Raw genomic sequence first — 21,671 nt, 5'->3', positions numbered from 1 at the left:
ACATCAACATACAGGCTGCCCAAGGTGACACCTAACACATAGACCCATCTCAAAACTCATTACTGAGCACTCCATTGCTCTCCAGAGAGAAGAAATCAAGTTCCACGCACCAGAACACTGACGCAAACTTTCCTAACCAGGAAACCTTGACAAGCCAATCGTCCAACCCCACCCACTGGGTAAAACCTCCACAATAAAAAGGAACCACAGACCTCCAGAATACAGAAAGCCCACTCCAGACATAGCAATCTAAACAAGATGAAAAGGCAGAGAAATACCCAACAGGTAAAGGAACATGAAAAATGCCCACCAAGTCAAACAAAAGAGGAGATAGGGAATCTACCTGAAAAAGAATTTAGAATAATGATAATAAAAATGATCCAAAATCTTGAAAACAAAATGGAGTTACAGATAAATAGCCTGGAGACAAAGATTGAAAAGATGCAAGAAATGTTTAATAAAGACCTAGAAGAAATAAAAAACAGTCAATTAAAAATGAATAATGCAATGAATGAGATCAAAAACACTCTGAAGGGAACCAAGAGTAGAATAACGGAGACAGAAGATAGGATAAGTGAGGTAGAAGATAAAATGGTGGAAATAAATGAAGCAGAGAGGAAAAAAGAAAAAAGGATCAAAAGAAATGAGGACAACCTCAGGGACCTCTGGGACAATGTGAAACGCCCCAACATTCGAATCATAGGAATCCCAGAAGAAGACAAAAAGAAAGGCCATGAGAAAATACTCAAGGAGATAATAGCTGAAAAATTCCCTAAAATGGGGAAGGAAATAGCCACCCAAGTCCAAGAAACCCAGAGAATCCCAAACAGGATAAACCTAAGGTGAAACACCCCAAGACACATATTAATCAAATTAACAAAGATCAAACACAAAGAACAAATATTAAAAGCAGCAAGGGAGAAACAACAACTAACACACAAAGGGATTCCCATAAGGATAACAGCTGATCTATCAATAGAAACCCTCCAGGCCAGAAGGGAATGGCAAGACATACTGAAAGTAATGAAAGAGAATAACCTACAACCTAGATTGCTGTACCCAGCAAGGATCTCATTCAGATATGAAGGAGAATTCAAAAGCTTTACAGACAAGCAAAAGCTGAGAGAATTCAGCACCACCAAACAAGCTCTTCAACAAATGCTAAAGGATCTTCTCTAGACAGGAAATGCAGAAACGTTGTATAAACGTGAACCCAAAACAACAAAGTAAATGGCAATGGGACCACACCTATCAATAATTACCTTAAATGTAAATGGGTAGAATGCCCCAACCAAAAGACAAAGATTGGCTGAATGGATACAAAACCAAGACCCCTATATAGGCTGTCTACAAGAGACCCACCTCAAAACAAGAGACACATACAGACTAAAAGTGAAGGGCTGGAAAAAAATATTTCACGCAAACAGAGACCAAAAGAAAGCAGGAGTCGCAATACTGATATCAGATAAAATAGACTTTCAAATAAAGGTTGTGAAAAGAGACAAAGAAGGACACTACATAATGATCAAAGGGTCAATCCAAGAAGAAGATAGAACAATTATAAATATATATGCACCCAACATAGGAGCATCGCAATATGTACGGCAAACGCTAACGAGTATGAAAGAGAAAATTAATAGTAACACAATAATAGTGGGAGACTTTAATACCCCACTCACAACTATGGATAGATCAACTAAACAGAAATATTAACAAGGAAACACAAATCTTAAATAACACAATGGACCAGCTAGACCTAATTGATATCTATAGGACATTTCACCCCAAAACAATCAACTTCACCTTTTTCTCAAGTGCACACGGAACCTTCTCCAGAATAGATCACATTCTGGGCCATAAATCTGGTCTTGGAAAGTTCAAAAAAATTGAAATCATTCCAGTCATCTTTTCTGACCACAGTCCAGTAAGATTAGATCTCAATTACAGGAAAAAAATTGTTAAAAATTCAAACATATGGAGGCTAAATAACACGCTTCTGAATAACCAACAAATCATAGAAGAAATCAAAAAAGAAATCAAAATATGCATAGAAATGAATGAAAATGAAAACACAACAACCCAAAACCTATGGGACACTGTAAAAGCAGTGCTAAGGGGAAGGTTCATAGCATTACAGGCTTACCTCAAGAAACAAGAAAAAAGTCAAATAAATAACCTAACTCTACACCTAAAGGAATTAGAGAAGGAAGAAATGAAGAACCCCAGGGTTAGCAGAAGGAAAGAAATCTTAAAAACTAGGGCAGAAATAAATGCAAAAGAAACTAAGGAGACCATAGCAAAAATCAACAAAGCTAAAAGCTGGTTTTTTGAAAAAATAAACAAAATTGACAAACCATTAGCAAGACTCATTAAGAAACAAAGAGAGAAGAACCAAATGAACAAAATTAGAAATGAAAATGGAGAGGTCACAACAGACAACACTGAAATACAAAGGATCATAAGAGACTACTACCAGCAGCTCTATGCCAATAAAATGAACAACTTGGATGAAACGGACAAATTCTTAGAAAAATATAACTTTCCAAAACTGAACCAGGAAGAAATAGAAGATCTTAACAGAGCCATCACAAACAAGGAAATCGAAACTGTAATCAGAAATCTTCCAGCAAACAAAAGCCCAGGACCAGATGGCTTCACAGCTGAATTCTACCAAAAATTTAGAGAAGAGCTAACACCTATCTTACTCAAACTCTTCCAGAAAATTGCAGATGAAGGTAAGCTTCCAAACTCATTCTATGAGGCCACCATCACCCTAATTCCAAAACCAGACAAAGATGCCACAAAAAAAGAAAACTACAGGCCAATATCACTGATGAACATAGATGCAAAAATCCTTAACAAAATTCTAGCAAACAGAATCCAACAACATATTAAAAAGATCATACACCATGACCAAGTGGGCTTTATCCCAGGAATGCAAGGATTCTTTAATATCCGCAAATCAATCAATGTAATACACCACATTAACAAATTGAAAGATAAAAACCATATGATTCTCTCAATAGATGCAGAGAAAGCCTTTGACAAAATTCAACACTCATTTATGATTAAAACTCTCCAAAAAGCAGGAATAGAAGGAACATACCTCAACATAATAAAAGCTATATATGACAAACCCACAGCAAGCATCACCCTCAATGGTGAAAAATTGAAAGCATTTCCCCTGAAATCAGGAACAAGACAAGGGTGCCCACTCTCACTACTGTTCAACATAGTGTTGGAAGTTTTGGCCACAGCAATCAGAGCAGAAAGAGAAGTAAAAGAAATCCAGATAGGAAAAGAAGAAGTGAAACTCTCGTTGTTTGCAGATGACATGATCCTCTACATAGAAAACCCTAAAGACTCTTCCAGAAAATTACTAGAGCTAATCAATGAATATAGTAAAGTTGCAGGATATAAAATTAACACACAGAAATCCCTTGCATTCCTATATACTAACAATGAGAAAACAGAAAGAGAAATTAAGGAAACAATACCATTCACCATTGCAACAAAAAGAATAAAATACTTAGGAGTATATCTACCTAAAGAAACAAAAGACCTATACATAGAAAACTATAAAACACTGATGAAAGAAATCAAAGAGGACACAAACACATGGAGAAACATACCGTGTTCATGGATTGGAAGAATCAATATTGTCAAAATGGCTATTCTACCCAAAGCAATCTATAGATTCAATGCAATCCCTATCAAGCAACCAACAGTATTTTTCACAGAACTAGAACAAATAATTTCACAATTTGTATGGAAATACAAAAAACCTCAAATAGCCAAAGCGATCTTGAGAAAGAAGAATGGAACTGGAGGAATCAACCTGCCTGACTTCAGACTCTATTACAAAGCCACAGTCATCAAGACAGTATGGTACTGGCACAAAGACAGAAATATAGATCAATGGAACAGAATAGAAAGCCCAGAGATAAATCCACGAACCTATGGACACCTTATCTTTGACAAAGGAGGCAAGGATATACAATGGAAAAAAGACAACCTCTTTAACAAGTGGTGCTGGGAAAACTGGTCAACCACTTGTAAAAGAATGAAACTAGAACACTTTCTGACACCATACACAAAAATAAACTCAAAATGGATTAAAGATCTAAATGTAAGACCAGAAACTATAAAACTCCTAGAGGAGAACATTGGCAAAACACTCTCCAACATAAATCACAGCAGGATCCTCTATGACCCACCTCCCAGAATATTGGAAATAAAAGCAAAAATAAACAAATGGGACCTAATGAAACTTAAAAGCTTTTGCACAACAAAGGAAACTATAAGTAAGGTGAAAAGACAGCCTTCAGATTGGGAGAAAATAATAGCCAATGAAGAAACAGACAAAGGATTAATCTCAAAAATATACAAGCAACTCCTACAGCTCAATTCCAGAAAAATAAATGACCCAATCAGAAAATGGGCCAAAGAACTAAACAGACATTTCTCCAAAGAAGACATACAGATGGCTAACAAACACATGAAAAGATGCTCAACATCACTCATTATCAGAGAAATGCAAATCAAAACCACAATGAGGTACCATTACACGCCAGTCAGGATGGCTGCTATCCAAAAGTCTACAAGCAATAAATGCTGGAGAGGGTGTGGAGAAAAGGGAACCCTCTTACACTGTTGGTGGGAATGCAAACTAGTACAGCTACTATGGAGAACAGTGTGGAGATTCCTTAAAAAAACTGGAAATAGAACTGCCATATGACCTGGAAATCCCACTCCTGGGCATACACACTGAGGAAACCAGATCTGAAAGAGACACCTGCACCCCAATGTTCATCGCAGCACTGTTTATAATAGCCAGGACATGGAAGCAACCTAGATGCCCATCAGCAGATGAATGGATAAGGAAGCTGTGGTACATATACACCATGGAATATTACTCAGCCATTGAAAAGAATTCATTTGAATCAGTTCTAATGAGATGGATGAAACTGGAGCCCATTATACAGAGTGAAGTAAGCCAGAAAGATAAAGACCAATACAGCATACTAACGCATATATATGGAATTTAGAAAGATGGTAATGATAACCCTATATGCAAAACAGAAAAAGAGACACAGAAGTACAGAACAGACTTTTGAACTCTGTGGGAGAAGGCGAGGGTGGGATGTTTCGAGAGAACAGCATGTATATTATCTATAGTGAAACAGATCACCAGCCCAGGTGGGATGCATGAGACAAGTGCTCGGGCCTGGTGCACTGGGAAGACCCAGAGGAATCGGGTGGAGAGGGAGGTGGGAGGGGGGATCGGGATGGGGAATACATGTAACTCCATGGCTGATTCATGTCAATGTATGACAAAACCCACTGAAATGTTGTGAAGTAATTAGCCTCCAACTAATAAAAATAAAATATATGAGATTTTAAAAAAACAAAAAACAGAAAAGGAGGGTGTACACATGCTTGAATGAACCCAGTGCTATTATAAGCGATAGTATAATTTCAGGGGCCTGAAGTACGAGCATGTCCTACAAGGGTAGCAAATAGGTGTAAAGAGGCAGGTATTTTCCAAATGTGCCAATGTTCAGGCCCGAGTTGAGGATGAATCATACGGGGCCTGGGTGGAGACAGGCCACCATTATACCAATTGAGGATATCATTCTGTTGATGCCATAGTCCCCCCCAAAGAATGATTAAATCTAATATTTTTTGTCCCATTACAATTTCCCTCTTCCCATTCAGAGCAATTAGCAAACATTCCATGTGGTCCCCAATCAATAAAGGTAACATTCAAATAATGAGATATTTTTTCCAATAATTCCCTGGCACTCAGACCAAAATAATGGAGGGCCCTGATGTTTTCTTTGCCAGGATACTGCTTCACAGGGAGGTTCCTCAGGTAAAAATAAAGCCTTTGTACTGTTAGAAATTTGCCCATGATAGTACTTTTCAGATTGATTCAAAAGAAATGAAGCAACAACAGAAAAACCCAACCTAAAACCTGTGCCATTGTTATAAGAGTAACACCAGCATTGAGGAAATATAGACATGCAAGGAGGGTTTACACCGAAGCAAATAGGCAAAATCTTATACCCTGTGGATATATTGATTGCTTTCCCCTCTTGATCAGGATGAGTAGGTCCCGCTCTAGACCATGGAGAAGGGAAGTGTTGGCTATCATTAGTGAAGACCAGAGGGCTAGGTTCACTCCAATCAACAAATTGCAACAAAGGCGGAGCAGGAATGTAAGTCCAGTATATATAATTAGCACTCACTGCCGATGTACAGGACAATACAGCTAGCATACCCAAGAAAAGTTTATCAGGAGTTAAAGGGGTTCCGGTTTCTTTCAGTACATCTTCAGCTTTCCTTGTCAGGTTCTTTATCTGTGCCCAAGTGGGGTACGGTTGAGCTGGAGCTGTTCTCCTTTTTTTCCATTGTTTCTCTTCCTCCAGTGACATTGTGGTCATTCTCTTGGTGATGTGGGTCACCCATTTCTTTGCTCCCGAGGGATCCTGGTTGTCAAGGATGTATACACTGCTGCAGAGCCCAGATGTCTTCTCCATCTGTAGAGACAAGACATATCCTCTGCCTAGGAGCTTTAACACCCCTGGCTTCCAGTTATTGAATCGTTTAACCCAAACATCCAAATTCAAAAATTTCTCAGAAACATTAGTCTTGGGCATATTCAAGAAATGCCTTCTGTCTCTAGTCATCTTTTCTGAAGATTCATTAAAAAAATTATGGTAAATAAAGTAAGAGGTAAATATCCTTTTGGGCCATATTTTGTATAGAGTGTCCCCCATTTTAATTTATTTAAAGTTCATTTAAGAGTCCTATGGGCCCGTTTGATAATGGCTTGCCCCTGGGGATTATAGGGGACTCCACAAAGATGAAGGATGTTCCAATCCGAAAGAAAGGTCACAAAACCTTTTGAAGTAAAAGCAGGACCATTATCAGTTTTCAAGATATGAGGTAGGCCCATCACTGAAAAAGCAGACAATAAACCCTGGATTGCTGCTTTGGTTGACTCAGAAGAGGCAGGAACAGACCAAATGAAACCTGAATGACTGTCAACTACAACAAAAAGCAGAGAGGTACGGGATAAAGAAAAGTGGGTAAAATCAGCTTGCAACAATTCATTAGGATGGAGGCCATGAGGATTAGCTCCTGATGGTGACATCCGTTGATGTAATGGGGAACATACAGAACAAGATCGCACAATATTGTGAGCCACAGATAAAGGAATATGATAATGGCCATGTAGGCAGTTAGCATTAGTAGGAAGAAGCTCATGTTCTTCTTTTGGAGAGGAGAAGAGAGCACTTATTAATTTATCTACCTTATTGTTTCCAGCTGTCAAAGGTTCAGGAAGGCCTGAGTGAGCATGGATATGTGTAATATGGAAAGGGCATAAAAGTGATTGAATAAGAATCTGAACAGACAAAAACAATTGAGTCAATTCCAAATCGGAAGAAGAAAGTGGGGCTGTAACAAAATTGGGAAACATGGAGGCAATGTATAGTGAATCTGTAAGTACATTAAAAGGGGAAGATTCACACTCTAGTAGAAGATATAAAGCATAAAGTTCAGCTCTCTTGACAGAGGGAAAAGGACTTTTTACTCATTTCATCCAGTGAGGACCCACTATTCCAGAATATCCTTGTTTATTTCCATCTATGTAATAGGTAGGTGCTTCTGGAATAGGGGTTTCAGATATGATGGAACTGACAACAAAAGGAGTTGTTTTTAGAAAGTCCCAAAGTTTACCTTTGGGCAAATTTGGAAGTAAAGTTCCCTGGAAATTAGAAAAGGCATTTGGTATCATAACATTGTTTTGCAATGCTGCATTAAATTCTAACTTTGAAATGGGGATGTATATACCATCAGGTTCATATCCAGTTAATGTCTGTATACGAGCATGGCCCTGATGGACAATAATACCAATAAGCTCAAGGTAAGAGACAATTTTCTTGGCCTATTCCAAATGGAGATATACCCATTCTATTGGAGAATTTTCTTGTGATATAACAGCAGTAAGGGATCTGATAGTGGTAAAAACATAAAAAAAATTAGAAGATTAGGTTGGATACAACAAATGAAGTCTTCAACAATACATTTTTCTACTAATTCTAATTCTTGTTTCACCTCAGAGGTCAGATGGTGAGAACTATTTAAATCTGAAGGTCCCTCTAAAGTTTTAAAAAGATTTTGCAAAGCATATGTGGGAATGCCCAAGGAGGGTCGCAACCAATTAATGTTGCCCAACAATTTCTGAAAATCATTTAAAGTCTTCATGAAATCCATTCTAATGGACATTTTCTGTGGTTTCACTTTGTTTTTTGTTAAAAGATAGCCCAAATAATTAAAAGGCTCTGTACGTTGGATTTTTTCTTCTGATATGATTAAGCCATGACTTTGTAACTGCTGAACAGTGTCTGAAAAAACCTTGTCTAGTTGAAGCAGCAAAGCATCCATCAGCAGAACATCTTCCATATAGTGTATAATATAGACGTTAGGGTATGTGTCCCTCACGGGCTGCAAAGTCTGGGCGACAAGATATTGGCAGATGGTGGGGAAATTTTTGATACCTTGAGGTAAATTTTCCAATGATATCTCTGAACAGGATGAATATTATTTGTCGTGGGAATAGAAAAGGCAAAATGTTGTCTATCTTCCTCATGAAGAGGCAGTGTAAAAAAACAGTCTTGAAGATCTATAATGATAACAGGGCAATTTTGTGGAATCATAGGATTTGGAAGACCAGGCTGCAATGCTCCCATGGTTACCATGGTGTCATTAACATTGCACAGTTCAATAAGCATTCTCCATTTACCTGACTTCTTTTTAATACCAAATACAGGAGAATTCCATGGAGAAAAATAAGGTTCAATTCTCCCACAATTCAATTGTTCCTTCACTAAATCCTTTAAAGCCGCTAATTTTGCTGTAGTCAGGAGCCACTGGGCGGTCCACACAGGTTCATTAGATCTCCATTGTAGACATAGCAGTGATAACTCAGTGGCCCCGATCAAAAATGTTCATTAAGTACAAGTCTTGCTTTCGTTTGTTGTAAGAAATCTCAGGCCCAAAGATTAATAGGAACTTCAGTAATATAGGGTTTTATATAAACTGTAATTTGGTCTGGACCATGAGCTTGTAAATAGGAAACACTTTAAAAAGTGGTTAAGGAATTAGCTTCTCCTACACCAATTATTCTTTTAGAGGCCAGTCGCATGGGCCATTCTGGGGGCCATTCAAAGCAGTGTATAATGAAAGTATCCGCTCCCTTGTCTAGCATGCACTCAAAAATATTAAGTCACAGTAAAGGTTTTTTAAGTTCATGTAATAAAGTAGTTAATCCTGCAGCAATGTTAGTGCTACCGAAACTCCCCATTCTGGCAGTGGTAGAGGTCTTTTGTGGTTTTGTATATGGTAGAAGAAGTAACTGAGCAAACCTGTCACCTTTCTGCAAATATAAATTCCAGGTGACTTGAACCATTACTGAAATTTCCCCTACATAATCCTCATCAATAATTCCAGTCATGACTGTGAGCCCTTGCATAGTACAACTGCTGTGACCTAAAATCAGTCCCTCAGTTTGAGGGGGTATCAGGCCATAATACCCAGTGTTAATTTTATAAGAATTTATCATCAAAAGTTCCATATCTCTAAGACAAGGAATATCAACACAAGCACTATGTTGTGTAGCTGCCTGCAACTGAAGAATATTAGGAAGATTCCCTTCTTTGTGTGCAGGGCTGAAGGGCAGCCCTGTTTTTAGTTTCCCGACTGGCAATCTTTCTTTTGTAATAGTGGATTCCCTGCTTTGTCATATTTCAACTTGCATTCATTTAGCCAATGATTCCCTTTTTTGCATCGCAGGCAAGGTCCGGAGGTTTCCATTTCTCTTTGAAATTCATAGTTGTAGGAAGCTGCCTTGGTCCAATGGGGAGGCGGCACTGCTTTTTCATGTGGCCAGGCTTCCCACAATTAAAACATTTCAAATTCATAACCTTTTGTGCAGCGAGAGTTTCCATGGCTGCAACTTTAGCTCTATGCTGAATGGACCCAATGTTTCGACAGATTTTCATAAAATCCATAATAGATCCGGTTTCTCGAATTGGTTGATCACATTCTGACAGTCCTCATTAGCATTTTCAAATGCCAGTTGTTTTAGCAACATTTGCTGCAGATTAGCATCCTTAATGAATTTCTCTACAGAGTCTTTAAGTTTTCCTAGAAATTGGGCATATTCTCCCATGGCCCGTGAAATATTTTGACAAAAGATCCATCAGATAGAGCACTGTCAACCTTTGCCCAGGAACGCAAGGCAACCTCCTTTATCCAATATACCATGGGGCGGGGCGGGCGGGGGGGGCAGTATTCTGTAATTGAGCCCCTACCTCAGTCATAGTGCCAGTTCCTGTTAAAATGTCAAAAGTAAGTTCAGCAGGATTTCCACGACTTTGTTGTTCCAGTAAATTTTATTTTGCCTCATCACTAACCCACATTTGCCACTGCAACAGTTGTTGAGGAGTCAAAACCATTTTACCTACCGCTGCAAAGTCAGCAGGAAGCCAATGATCCACCCAATTCCGAAGGAATTCAAGACAGTATGGAGAAGTGGGCCCATAAAGAGTGCGTGCTTTTTTTTGAAAGCAGAAACTAAAGTAGAATCAGCAGGGTTCCAGGTAACATGACCTAGTTGTGGTTGGTTAAAGACAATGGGGAATGCGCATTTAATTAAGTCCCATGGTGGTAAAGCATCAAGGGAAGCATGTGAAGGGAGTGTTAGAGCAGGAGCGGACGGAAGAGCAGTCCTAGGTAATTCCTTCGGCAGTGGGGGCAAATTTTTTCAGTTTTAGGAGACCAAAAATTACAAACAGCAGATGGTTGTTTGCTCTCATGGCCAACGTCAGTGGGTCCCTTCTGATTAAAAAGAACATTCCTATGAAGTAAAGAACCTTGTATATCCTTTCCATCTAATTCATAGTCACGTAAAGATTGCACCGTTTCTACTTCTACATCAACCTTTTTGCCATCAAGTTGTTCAATAACGGTCCGAATCAATACCCAAGTAACCCACCATCAAGGAGGAATTGGAGCACCTCGGTGATATGCAGTTAAGACATTATTTCGAATGCATTGCCATACTTGTTCATCTAAAGTCCCTTCCTCAGGAAACCAAGGATTGTATTCTAAAACAAGCTGATAACATTCAGTTAACTGATCAACAGAAACGTTAGTGCTGAAGTGTTTCAAAAAATGATGCATAAGTGAAACAAAATGTATCTTACTTGCCTGGTGTCCCATTGTCTGCTTACCTCCTTCTGCAGGAATCTTTCTCCATGTTCAACTCGTTGTGACTTCGAGCCCCACGTTGGGCGCCACTTGTGGAAAGCTCAGTGGAGTAGACTCTGAAAAAAGGACACAGACAGCCTCTCTGGGAGACTGACAAAACTTTACTTCTACAGCAAATCGTTTTATATATGAAAGCAAGGAAATAGCTTACAAAAACCAAGGTTACACAGATGGAGCTTGATAACAGCAAGTTTACAGAGTTCATGAGACACATAGACTCCATTTTCTCAGGATCAAAAGACAGTCTGTTTTCCTCAAGGTAAGCTTGTTATCCTCAGCACTATTCTCATGCAGTTGTAAAAGCCATATATGCAGGAAATGTTTCCCAGGGCAAAACCTCGAGACATGCCTGGTGGCCCTGGCCCTTCGCCAGTTCCTTGTGAGGACCTTCTCCTCAAGGCAGTCACGTAGTTTCCCTCAACAATAGCTTTGACTAGACAGACCTTTGTTGGCAAAGTAATGTCTCTGCTTTTTAATATGCTGTCTATGTTGGTCATAACTTTTCTTCCAAGGAGTAAGTATCTTTTAAATTCGTGGCTGCAGTCACCATCTGCAGTGACTTTGGAGCCCCGCCCCCACCAAAAAAAAAAAAAGTCTGCCACTCTTTCCACTTTTTCACATTTATTTGCCATGAAGTGATGGGACCAGATGCCATGATCTTAGTTTTCTGAATGTTGAGCTTTAAGCCAACTTTTTCACTCTCCTCTTTCAGTTTCCTCAGGAGGCTCTTTAGTTCTTCTTCACTTTCTGCCATAAGGGTGGTGTCATCTGTATATCTGAGGTTATTGATATTTCTCTTGGCAATCTTAATTCCAGCTTGTGCTTCCTCCAGCCCAGCGTTTCTCATGATGTACTCTGCATATAAGTTAAATGAGCAGGGTGACTATAGCTTTGATGTGCTCCATTCCTGATTTGGAACCAGTCTGTTGTTCCATGTCCAGCTCTAACTGTTGCTTCCTGACCTGCATACAGATTTCTCAAAAGTCAGGTCAGATGGTCTGGAATACCCATCTCTAAGAATTTTCCACAGTTGTGGTGATAGACACTGTCAAAGGCTTTGGCATATTCAATAAAGCAGAAATAGATGCTTTTCTGGGACTCTCTTGCTTTTTTGATAATCCAGCAGATGTTGGAAATTTGACCTCTTGTTCCTCTGCCTTTTCTAAAAGCATTTTGAACATTTGGAAATTCACAGTTCACATATTATTGAAGCCTGGCTTGGAGAATTTTGAACATTACTAGCGTGTGAGATGACTGATATTGTGAGGTAGTTCAGGCATTCTTTGGCATTGCCTTTCTTTGGGATTGGAATGAAAACTGACCTTTTCCAGTCCTGTGGCCACTGCTGAGTTTTCCAAATTTGTGGGCATATTGAGTGCAGCATTTTCACAGCATCATCTTGTAGAATTTGAAACAGTTCAGCTGGAAGTCCATCACCTCCACTAGCTTTGTTCATACTGATGCTTCCTAAGTCTCACTTGACTTCACATTCCAGGATGTCTGGCTCTAGGTGAGTGATCATGCCATTGTTATTCTCTGAGTTGTGAAGAACTTTTTTTGTATACTCTTCTGTGTATGCTTGCCACCTCTTCTTAATATTTTCTGCTTCTGTTAGGTCCATACAATTTCTGTCCTTTTTGAGCCCATCTTTGTATGAAATTCTCCCTTGGTATCTCTAATTTTCTTGAAGTGATCTCTAGCCTTTCCTATTCTATTGTGTTCCTCTATTTCTTTACACTGATTAGTGAGGAAGGCTTTGTTACTTCTCCTTGCTATTCTTTGGGACTGTGCATTAAAATGGGTATATCTTTCTTTTTCTCCTTTGCTTTTCACTTCTCTTCTTCTCACAGCCATTTGTAAGGCCTCCTCAGACAATCATTTTGCTCTTTTGCATTTCTTTTTCTTGGAGATGGTCTTGATCCCTGTCTCCTGTACAATGTCTCGGACCTCTGTCTATAGTTCATCAGGCACTCTGTCCATCAGATCTAATCCCTTGAATCTTTTTGTCACTTCCACTGTATAATCACAAGGGATTTGATTTAGGTCATACCTGAATGGTCCAGTGATTTTTCCCTACTTTCTTCATTTTCAGTCTGAATTTCACAATAAGGACTTCATGATGTGAGCCACAGTGAGCCCCCAGTCTTTTCTTGCTGACTTTATAGAGCTTCTCCATCTTTGGCTGCAAAGAATATAATCAATCTGATTTAGGTATTGCCCATCTGGTGATGTCCATGTGTAGAATCTTCTCTTGTGTTGTTGGAAGAGGGTGTTTACAATGACCAGTGTGTTCTCCTGGCAGAACTCTATTTGCCTTTGCCCTGCTTCATTCCGTACCCCAAGGCCAGTTACTGTACTCCAAGCAGTTACTCCAGTAATGGCTATTCCTGGTGTGCTGAGTTGCTTGGTTGTGTCTGACTCTTTTTGACCTCAGAGACTGTAGCCCACCAGGATCCTTTGTCCATGGTATTCTCCAGGCAAGAATACTCAAGTGGATTCAATGCCCTCCTCCAGGTGTTCTTCCTTACCCAGGGATTGGACCCATTTCTTCCACCTTGCAGGCAGATTCTTTACTGTCTGAGCCACCAGGAAACCTATTAAGGGAGGAGACTCTAAAGCTTCTGTGATATTCTAGTATCTATTTATGTGAAGAATATAGTGTTCAAACCCTGACTTCACATACCAATTTTCTGGCCCAGGAAATTAGATTTGTTGTGTCTTGCTTACTTCTTTGTGAAATGTGTATATTGTGTTAGCCAAAAAGTTTGTTCTGGTTTTTCTGTTACATATTATGGAAAAACTGGAATGAACTTTTATGCCCAGCCCAACATTATTAGGAAATTGTAAGTGTGCATTCACTAATTAGTTGTTATTTACTTAATAATAAGTTGAAAAAATATTGCTTACTACTTCCAAAAACTACCTCTCAACCTGGACCCAACACACTGACAGTCACAAATACTAAAAGCAAAGTCTGGCAAATGTTGTAGCAAAATGATGCAAAGTGGAGATACTGAGAGCTACTTATTACTTTTACACTTTTTCAGTTCAGAATTGATAGTATGTTGGCATAAAGCAGAGCTGGCTATAGTATTGGAGATACAATAAAATGGGACTATTAATTGATGATGACATTTTAAATGATGACATTTTAAAAATAAATTACATAATTTTTAATTTAAAAAATAAGTTGCAAAGATATTTCAGAGTTTTCATCATACCTCACTGTACATTGTTAGTGAGAATGCAAAATGTTGCAGCTGCTATGGAAAATGGTCTAGAGGTTCTTTATTAAGTTGGAAATTGAATTGTACATGATCCAGAAATCCTGCTTACGGGTATTATCCTAAAAATTTGAGATCAAGCTTTCAAAAATATGCTAGCATTCCTACATTCACTGTAGAACCATTCACAATAGCCAGGGTGTGGAAACAACTGAAATGTCTATAGACAGATAGTTGGATAAAATAATGTGGTGCGTATGTAAACAGTAGAATACAATCTGATCTTTATAAAGAAGGAAATTGTGTAATATGTGACTACATGGATGAAACTTGAGGACATTATGCTAAATTAAAATGTCAGTCATAGAATGACAAATACTGCACGATTCCACTTATATGATATATCAGAATCAAGGAGCGGAATAATAGTTACCAGAAGCTAGTGGAGAGGGAAGCAAGAATTTACAAATCAATGGTTAAGAAGTTTCAGTTTAGCAAGACACACACAGTTGTACTGTACAAAATTATATGTGTAGTCAACAGTACACTGAATAATATCTTAAGAGGGTAGATCTCATATTGTGTTCTTACCACAGTAAAATAAAATATAAGAAAGAACTAATGGTATGTTATGATGACTAAAATTTAAATTTTATTTGGATTCCATCTGGTTTGTTTTTTCCCACTAATACACTCTTTCCTTTCTGAGATGTAATCCAGGGTACCATATTGGATTAGTTTTCACATCTCTTCAGTATCCTCTGGTCTGAAACAGTGTTTGACTCCTTTCTTGTTTTTTCTTGACTTTGACAATTCTAAGGAATATTGGTGAGGTATCCTAAAGAATGTTTCTGGATATGGGTTTACCTAATGATTCTGTCACATTAAACTGGGATTGTAGATTTTCAATATGGTTTTATCACAGAGGTGAAGCTTTTCTCATGACATAATATCAGGGGCGAATGATATCCACATTACATCACTGGAGAAGACTACCTTTATCTTTTGCTTAATGCAGAGCTGGCCAAGTTTCTCTACTCTAAACTTGAAAACTGGATTTGAAATGCCATTGATAACAATTATTTCTATATTTTTTTCATATTTTGAAGTCTACATTTCATGTTTATTAGGTGAATACTTATTATTTCAAAAGTTCAATGTCAAAATAGTAATTAATGTGATAGATGTGGTGATGTAATTATCTTTAATGATTTAGAAGAAAATGCATCTACTGAAATGACACAAAGAGACAGTGTTTTTACTAATTACATGGTTTGTGGCCCACTGAGTAATACTCAGTGGCTGACTTTATTTTTCTGGGCTCCAAAATCACTGCAGATGGTGATTGTAGCCATGATTTGAAAAGATGCTTACTCCTTGGAAGGAAAGTTATGACCAAACCAGACAGAATATTGAAAAGCAGAGACATTACTTTGCCAACAAAGGTCCGTCTAGTCAAGGCTATGGTTTTTCCAGTGGTCATGTATGGATGTAAGAGTTGAACTATAAAGAAAGTTGAGTGCCAAAGAATTGATGCTTTTGGACTGTGGTGTTGGAGATGACTCTTGAGAGTCCCTTGGACTGCAAGAAGATCCAACCAGTCCATCCTGAGGTAGATCAGTCCTGGGTGTTCATTGGAAGGACTGATGTTGAGGCTGAAGCTCCAATACTTTGGCCACCTGATGAGATGAACTGGCTTATTTGAAAAGACCCTGATGCTGGGAAAGATTGAGGGCAGGAGGAGAAGTGGACAACAGAGGATGAGATGGTTGGATGGTTGGATGGGTTTGGGTGAACTCTAGGAATTCATGATGGACAGGGAGGCCTGGCATGCTGCAGTTCATGGGGTCGCAAGGAGTTGGACACGACTGAGTGACTGAACTGAACTGAACTGAGTAATACTCCAATTACAATTCTGTGTACTTCATATATTTATGGTCATGGGGGGAAATATAAGTCCCAGGGTTTCGCAGAATTTAGACTGTGAATTCAGCTTTTAAATTTTTCTTTGTGTTTTTTGATACCTCTAATGTCCCTAGAAATAAAATGCCATTTTGTTGGCATGCTCATTGAAATATATTATCAATTTTGCAAGCCTAAAGTCTTTTAATATCTTAAAGAATGTTTGAATACTGAGAAGAAATATACCTGAGATTAATTAATCCTAAAAATAAATTCTCAGTAAATTAATCAAGAACATCTGGTTTATGTTACTTTCTGTGTCTTTCAAATTAAGTGGAAAAGATGGAGCTACAGCTCATATAGATTATTCCACAAACTATAGAGGATCCCCTTCTATGATCAGAGACATTTCAGTTTGTACTAATATGGCATGAAGTGGCTTTGACAATTAAGATTTGTATTACTGAAACTGGCAGCAATGAGCAATAGGGAAATTGCAAAAATACACAGAATTCTGTAATTCCATAAACCTAGTTCCAATTTGAATACAAACCTACCATTAATCCACTGATTTTCTCCAAAATCATTTAAAATTGCTAAGGTTGAACACCAAATCAATTTTTCAGTCTATTTTGTTATTGATGTGAGTATTGCATCAATAAACTAAAACAGTGGTTCCAGTCTTCCTAATATACCAAGATGTTGCTAATATTTTCAAATGTCAAAGGAGAGTCATTTATTAAAATAATCTGAACAATAATGGGTATTTACAATGTATCTGCCCAGTACCACTTGCTATTGGAAAAAATATTCTGATGACACAATATTTATTTCTAGGGTTGTTTGTAGTGGATATCAAGCAGGCCTTCATGGAGCTGAGTCTGTAGCCTGATACTTGATCTAGACAAAACTAAGATGAAACAGACCATCCATCTAATTTTACTGAAGTTATGTCTGTGTCTCGGGGTCATTCATTTTAAGGCATTGCAGCTCTTGCTTCCCCATCTTGTCCAAGTTTGCCTCATCATAGCAGAGATTTACTCATTGGTAGAGAAAATATGTAACTTTCATTGTCTTTGAATGCATTTTGCATAAAATTATTGTTCGTAAATATATCTTTCTGTTTCTCATAATATTATATATACTTTATACGATATATTTAACCATATATTGGTGGCTGAGATGGTAAAGAATCTGTCTGCAGTAAACCTGGGTTTGATCTCTGAGTTGGGACGATCCCCTGTAGAAGGGAATGGCAATCCACTCCAGTATTCTTACCTGGAGAATGACATGGACAGAGAAACCCAGTGGGCTACAGTCTGTGGGTTTTCAAAGAGTCAGACATAAGAGAGCAACTAACACTCACTTATAATTTTAGGTATATATCAAAAAGGTTTAGCTGCTAATTCATATTGGAGTGGGTTGCCATCTCCTTCTCCAGGGGATCTTCCCAACCTAGGGATTGAACTCAGGTCTCCTGCATTGCAGGTAGATTATTTACTGACTCAGCCACCAGAAAGGCCCACAGCAATACTGGGGTGGGTTCCCATTTCTTTCTCCAGGGAATCTTCCCCACTCAGGAATCGAACCTGTGCCTCCTACATTGAAGGTGGATTCTTTACTGTTAAGCCATTGTGGAAGTCTTTTATATTAAAATAGATTATCTAAAATCACATTTAAAAATAATTAATAAAAGTTAATTAGCTTCAATTAATGAATGAATCAATGTTAAGCAAAATGTCAATATAAAAAGCCCAAAAATTATCCCAGGAGGCACTATAACCTTAATGGAGGTTTTGATGGAAGGTACATGATTATTTCATGAATAAGATTCTATAATTAATTTAAGCACAAGATAGAAGGCATGAACTAGTTACAACTTAAGATGTATGCCAATTCACAAACTTTATGGCTGCTTAATTCTTTAATATGAGTAGAATATTAAAAAAATTATACTAAGATTTGTATGGCACCTTTTACATACCATGCGATCTCCGTGATCCTTAGTGTAACTGTTAGAACCATAACAAAGTACTCTGCTTCTTTTTGGTGTCTCAAAATTTTGAGATTTACAATTTGTTTTGTGTTCCAAATTTATATTTTAGTTGTATATTAAAAATACTAGCTAAGGGCTAAATTTTAAATGATAGCATGAATAGTCTGTATTTTAGTGGTTCTCATAATTTATCATGCATCAGAAATCACCTGGAGGGTTGGATAAATCACAAATTGCGGGCTCCATTCCAGAGTTTTTGATTCAGGAAGTTGGAGATGGGGCTTTAGAATTTTCATCCCTGACATATTCTTAGGTGTCCCTGCTGCTGCTGGTTTGAAGACCATACCTGGAGAATATATACCTACTCCCCAGAAACATATGAAGCTTCTGCCTTCTCTGTTTCTCTTTTCTATTCATTTCTATTTTTCAGGAATAATGTTTGGTCCTTTGTTCAATAGTAATCATTCTGCTATCATGATGAAGGAAATCAGAGTGTCATACCCACATTTATTCTCCTGCGTTTTTCAGAATATCCAGAACTTCAGGTCCCATTTTTCCTTGTTTCCTTTTCTGTCTACGTGGTCACTGTGGTAGGGAATTTAGGCATGATCATAATCATCAAGATCAATTCAAAACTCCACATGATCATGTACTTTTCCCTTAGTCACTTGTCCTTTGTTGATTTCTGTTTTTCTGCTGTAGTTACACCCAAACTGTTGGAGAATTTGATTGTGGAGGACAGAACCATTTCTTTCTCTGGTTGCATTGTGCAGTTTTGTTTTGCTTGCCTATTTGGTGTAGCAGAAACGTTCATGTTAGCAGCGATGGCCTATGACCACTTTTTGGCAGTCTGCAGCCCCTTGCTCTATGCCCCTGCGATGTCTCCGAAGCGCTGTGCTCTCCTGGTGCCTGGCTCCTACTCATGGGGTGTAGTGTGCTCCATGACACTCACATACTTTCTTCTTGCATTATCCTATTGCAAGTCTAGCACCATAAATAATTTTATCTGTGACCACTCTGTAATTGTTTCTGTCTCCTGCTCAGATCCCTATATCAGTCAGATGTTTTGTTCTATTATTGCCATATTCAATGAGTCGAGCAGCCTGGTGATTATTCTGATGTCCTATGTATTCATTTTTATCACTGTTATGAGGATGCCTTCTGCAAGTGCGTGCTGGAAAACCTTCTCCACCTGTACTTCCCACCTGACAGCCATCAGCATCTTCCATGGAACCATCCTTTTCCTTTACTGCATTCCTAATCCAAAAACTTCTTGGCTCACAGTTAAAGTGACTTCTGTGTTTTACACAATAGTGATTCCTATGCTGAACCCCTTGATCTACAGCTTGAGGAACAAAGAAGTAAAAAATACATTCACAAGATTAGTTTTCACAAAATCACTTTGTCATGCCACCTAATATTCTTAGACTCATTATTCTATTTCTGAAAAAAACTGATTTACTATGCAACAGATTGTTCAATTCCTGTAGTGAAATTGATTATTCAAATCTTTTAATAAATAAGCTTTTAGTTAATATACCTATGGCAGGATAACTTTTTATTGATAGTTGATTATTGATTGTTGCATACATCAATGTTTAGTAAAATAGCTGTAAACCACATGTAAACCAAAACAAACATAATTTTTGACTGTTTTTTGTAATATTTGTAAATTGCTTTTGAGTGAATTCAAATTTATTAAAAGTTTATGGGTACAGGGTGAAATAAGCTATTTTTTTTTCTGCCTTAGCCAGTTGGCATGAACATCATAAGAAAGATGACTAAGGAGAAAGTTCAAGTTTCATGCAAAGAAGGCATTAAACTGTTTATGACTCCCTTTTCAAAACACAAGTCTGGGAAAATTAAAGACAGGAGGGCAATGTGGACTCCAAGAACTAATCAACTGAACACACAATAGCAATAAAATATGAGTAATCAACCAATAACACAATTATGCTAATCATACAATGACCAAATGTTGTCTTAGACTAGTGTTTAGACACGCATGACAGCAATCTAGAAAAGAAGACACCTGGAGTCAGCAGGGAGAAGAGAGCCTGATGAAATGTATTAGGTTTTGTTCCCACTTTGGCCCCTGGTAACCCTGTTTCTTTATTATTTCTTTAGGATTCAAACTCGTACATTCTGAAAACAATTAGGTACCATCAGTTAGAGTTCACAGTCCATGAAAAGCAATTTTACTTCATGTGTTTTGCTATTGATAATAAAAATGTCTTGTTAAACAAAACTTTTCAGTGACTGTTATTAATTAATTACTTCATTTTATTTTATTATTGGAATACAATTGCTTTATGAATTCTTTACCATATATAGTGTAATTTTATATGTGTGTTTCCAAAGAAATGGCTTCCCTTGTGGCTCAGCTGGTAAAGAAACCACCTGCAATGCTGGAGACCTGGGTTGATCCCTGGGTTTGGAAGATCCCCTGGAGATGGGAAAGGCTACCCACTCCAATATTCTGGCCTGGAGAATTCCAAAGGGGTCTCAAAGAGTTCTACAAGACTGAGCAACTTTCCCTTCCAAAGAAAAACTTATTCTCAGCTCATCAGATATGTGCAAGTCAAACATAAGTCCCTAGACTAATAATCATACTCCAGAGCTGGCTTAAGCAAATGTTTCAGCATATTGTAGCTTATAAAGAATCATTTGCTAATCATTGCATAATAAATGGTGGAAGTCAATTTCTATTCATGAAATGTATAGCCTGCTGACCAGCAAACAAAATTAAAATATCATTCTACCTTCCCCGTGTTCATATCATTATTTTATTACAAAAGCTTTTCCAGTAATCAAGGCAATAGGATACTAGACTAATAGGGTACCAAAATGGACTCAAGTGTCTCTGGTCATTTAAATTTCAAAAATACCTGTTATTATAATTCAATAGAGAAATGATAATTTTCAATAAAGAAGGCTGAGATAATTGAGTATCCACATGGAGGAATAAGCTCTAATTTTTATTTCAGAGCATACACAACTATTAACATGAATGAAATGAAATGAATCGTTGCTGTTGTTCAGTCACTAAGTTGTTTCCAACTCTTTGTCACCCCATGGATTGCAGCTCACCAGGCTTCTCTAGCCTTCACCATCTCCCAGAGTTTGCTCAAACTCATGTCCATTGAGTCAGTGATGCTATTCAACAATCTCATCCTCTGTTGCCCCCTTCATCTGTCCTCAACCTTTCC

General features: G+C 37.9%; 1 protein-coding gene across 1 annotated transcript; it reads left to right on the top strand.

The window, feature by feature from the left end:
* The first annotated feature begins 18,253 nt into the window (after positions 1-18,253).
* On the top strand, positions 18,254-19,880 carry LOC133058726 (olfactory receptor 5D13-like). Its single transcript, XM_061145591.1, has 2 exons — positions 18,254-18,272; positions 18,946-19,880. Exons 1-2 carry the CDS (start codon positions 18,254-18,256, stop codon positions 19,878-19,880), a joined length of 954 nt encoding a protein of 317 aa, XP_061001574.1.
* The last annotated feature ends 1,791 nt before the right edge of the window (positions 19,881-21,671 follow it).

The sequence above is a fragment of the Dama dama genome, chromosome 6 (assembly GCF_033118175.1).
Source record: "Dama dama isolate Ldn47 chromosome 6, ASM3311817v1, whole genome shotgun sequence".
NCBI lineage: Eukaryota > Metazoa > Chordata > Mammalia > Artiodactyla > Cervidae > Dama > Dama dama.
Note: the sequence above shows the minus strand (reverse complement) of the source record. Positions and strands in the feature narration are given on the sequence as shown.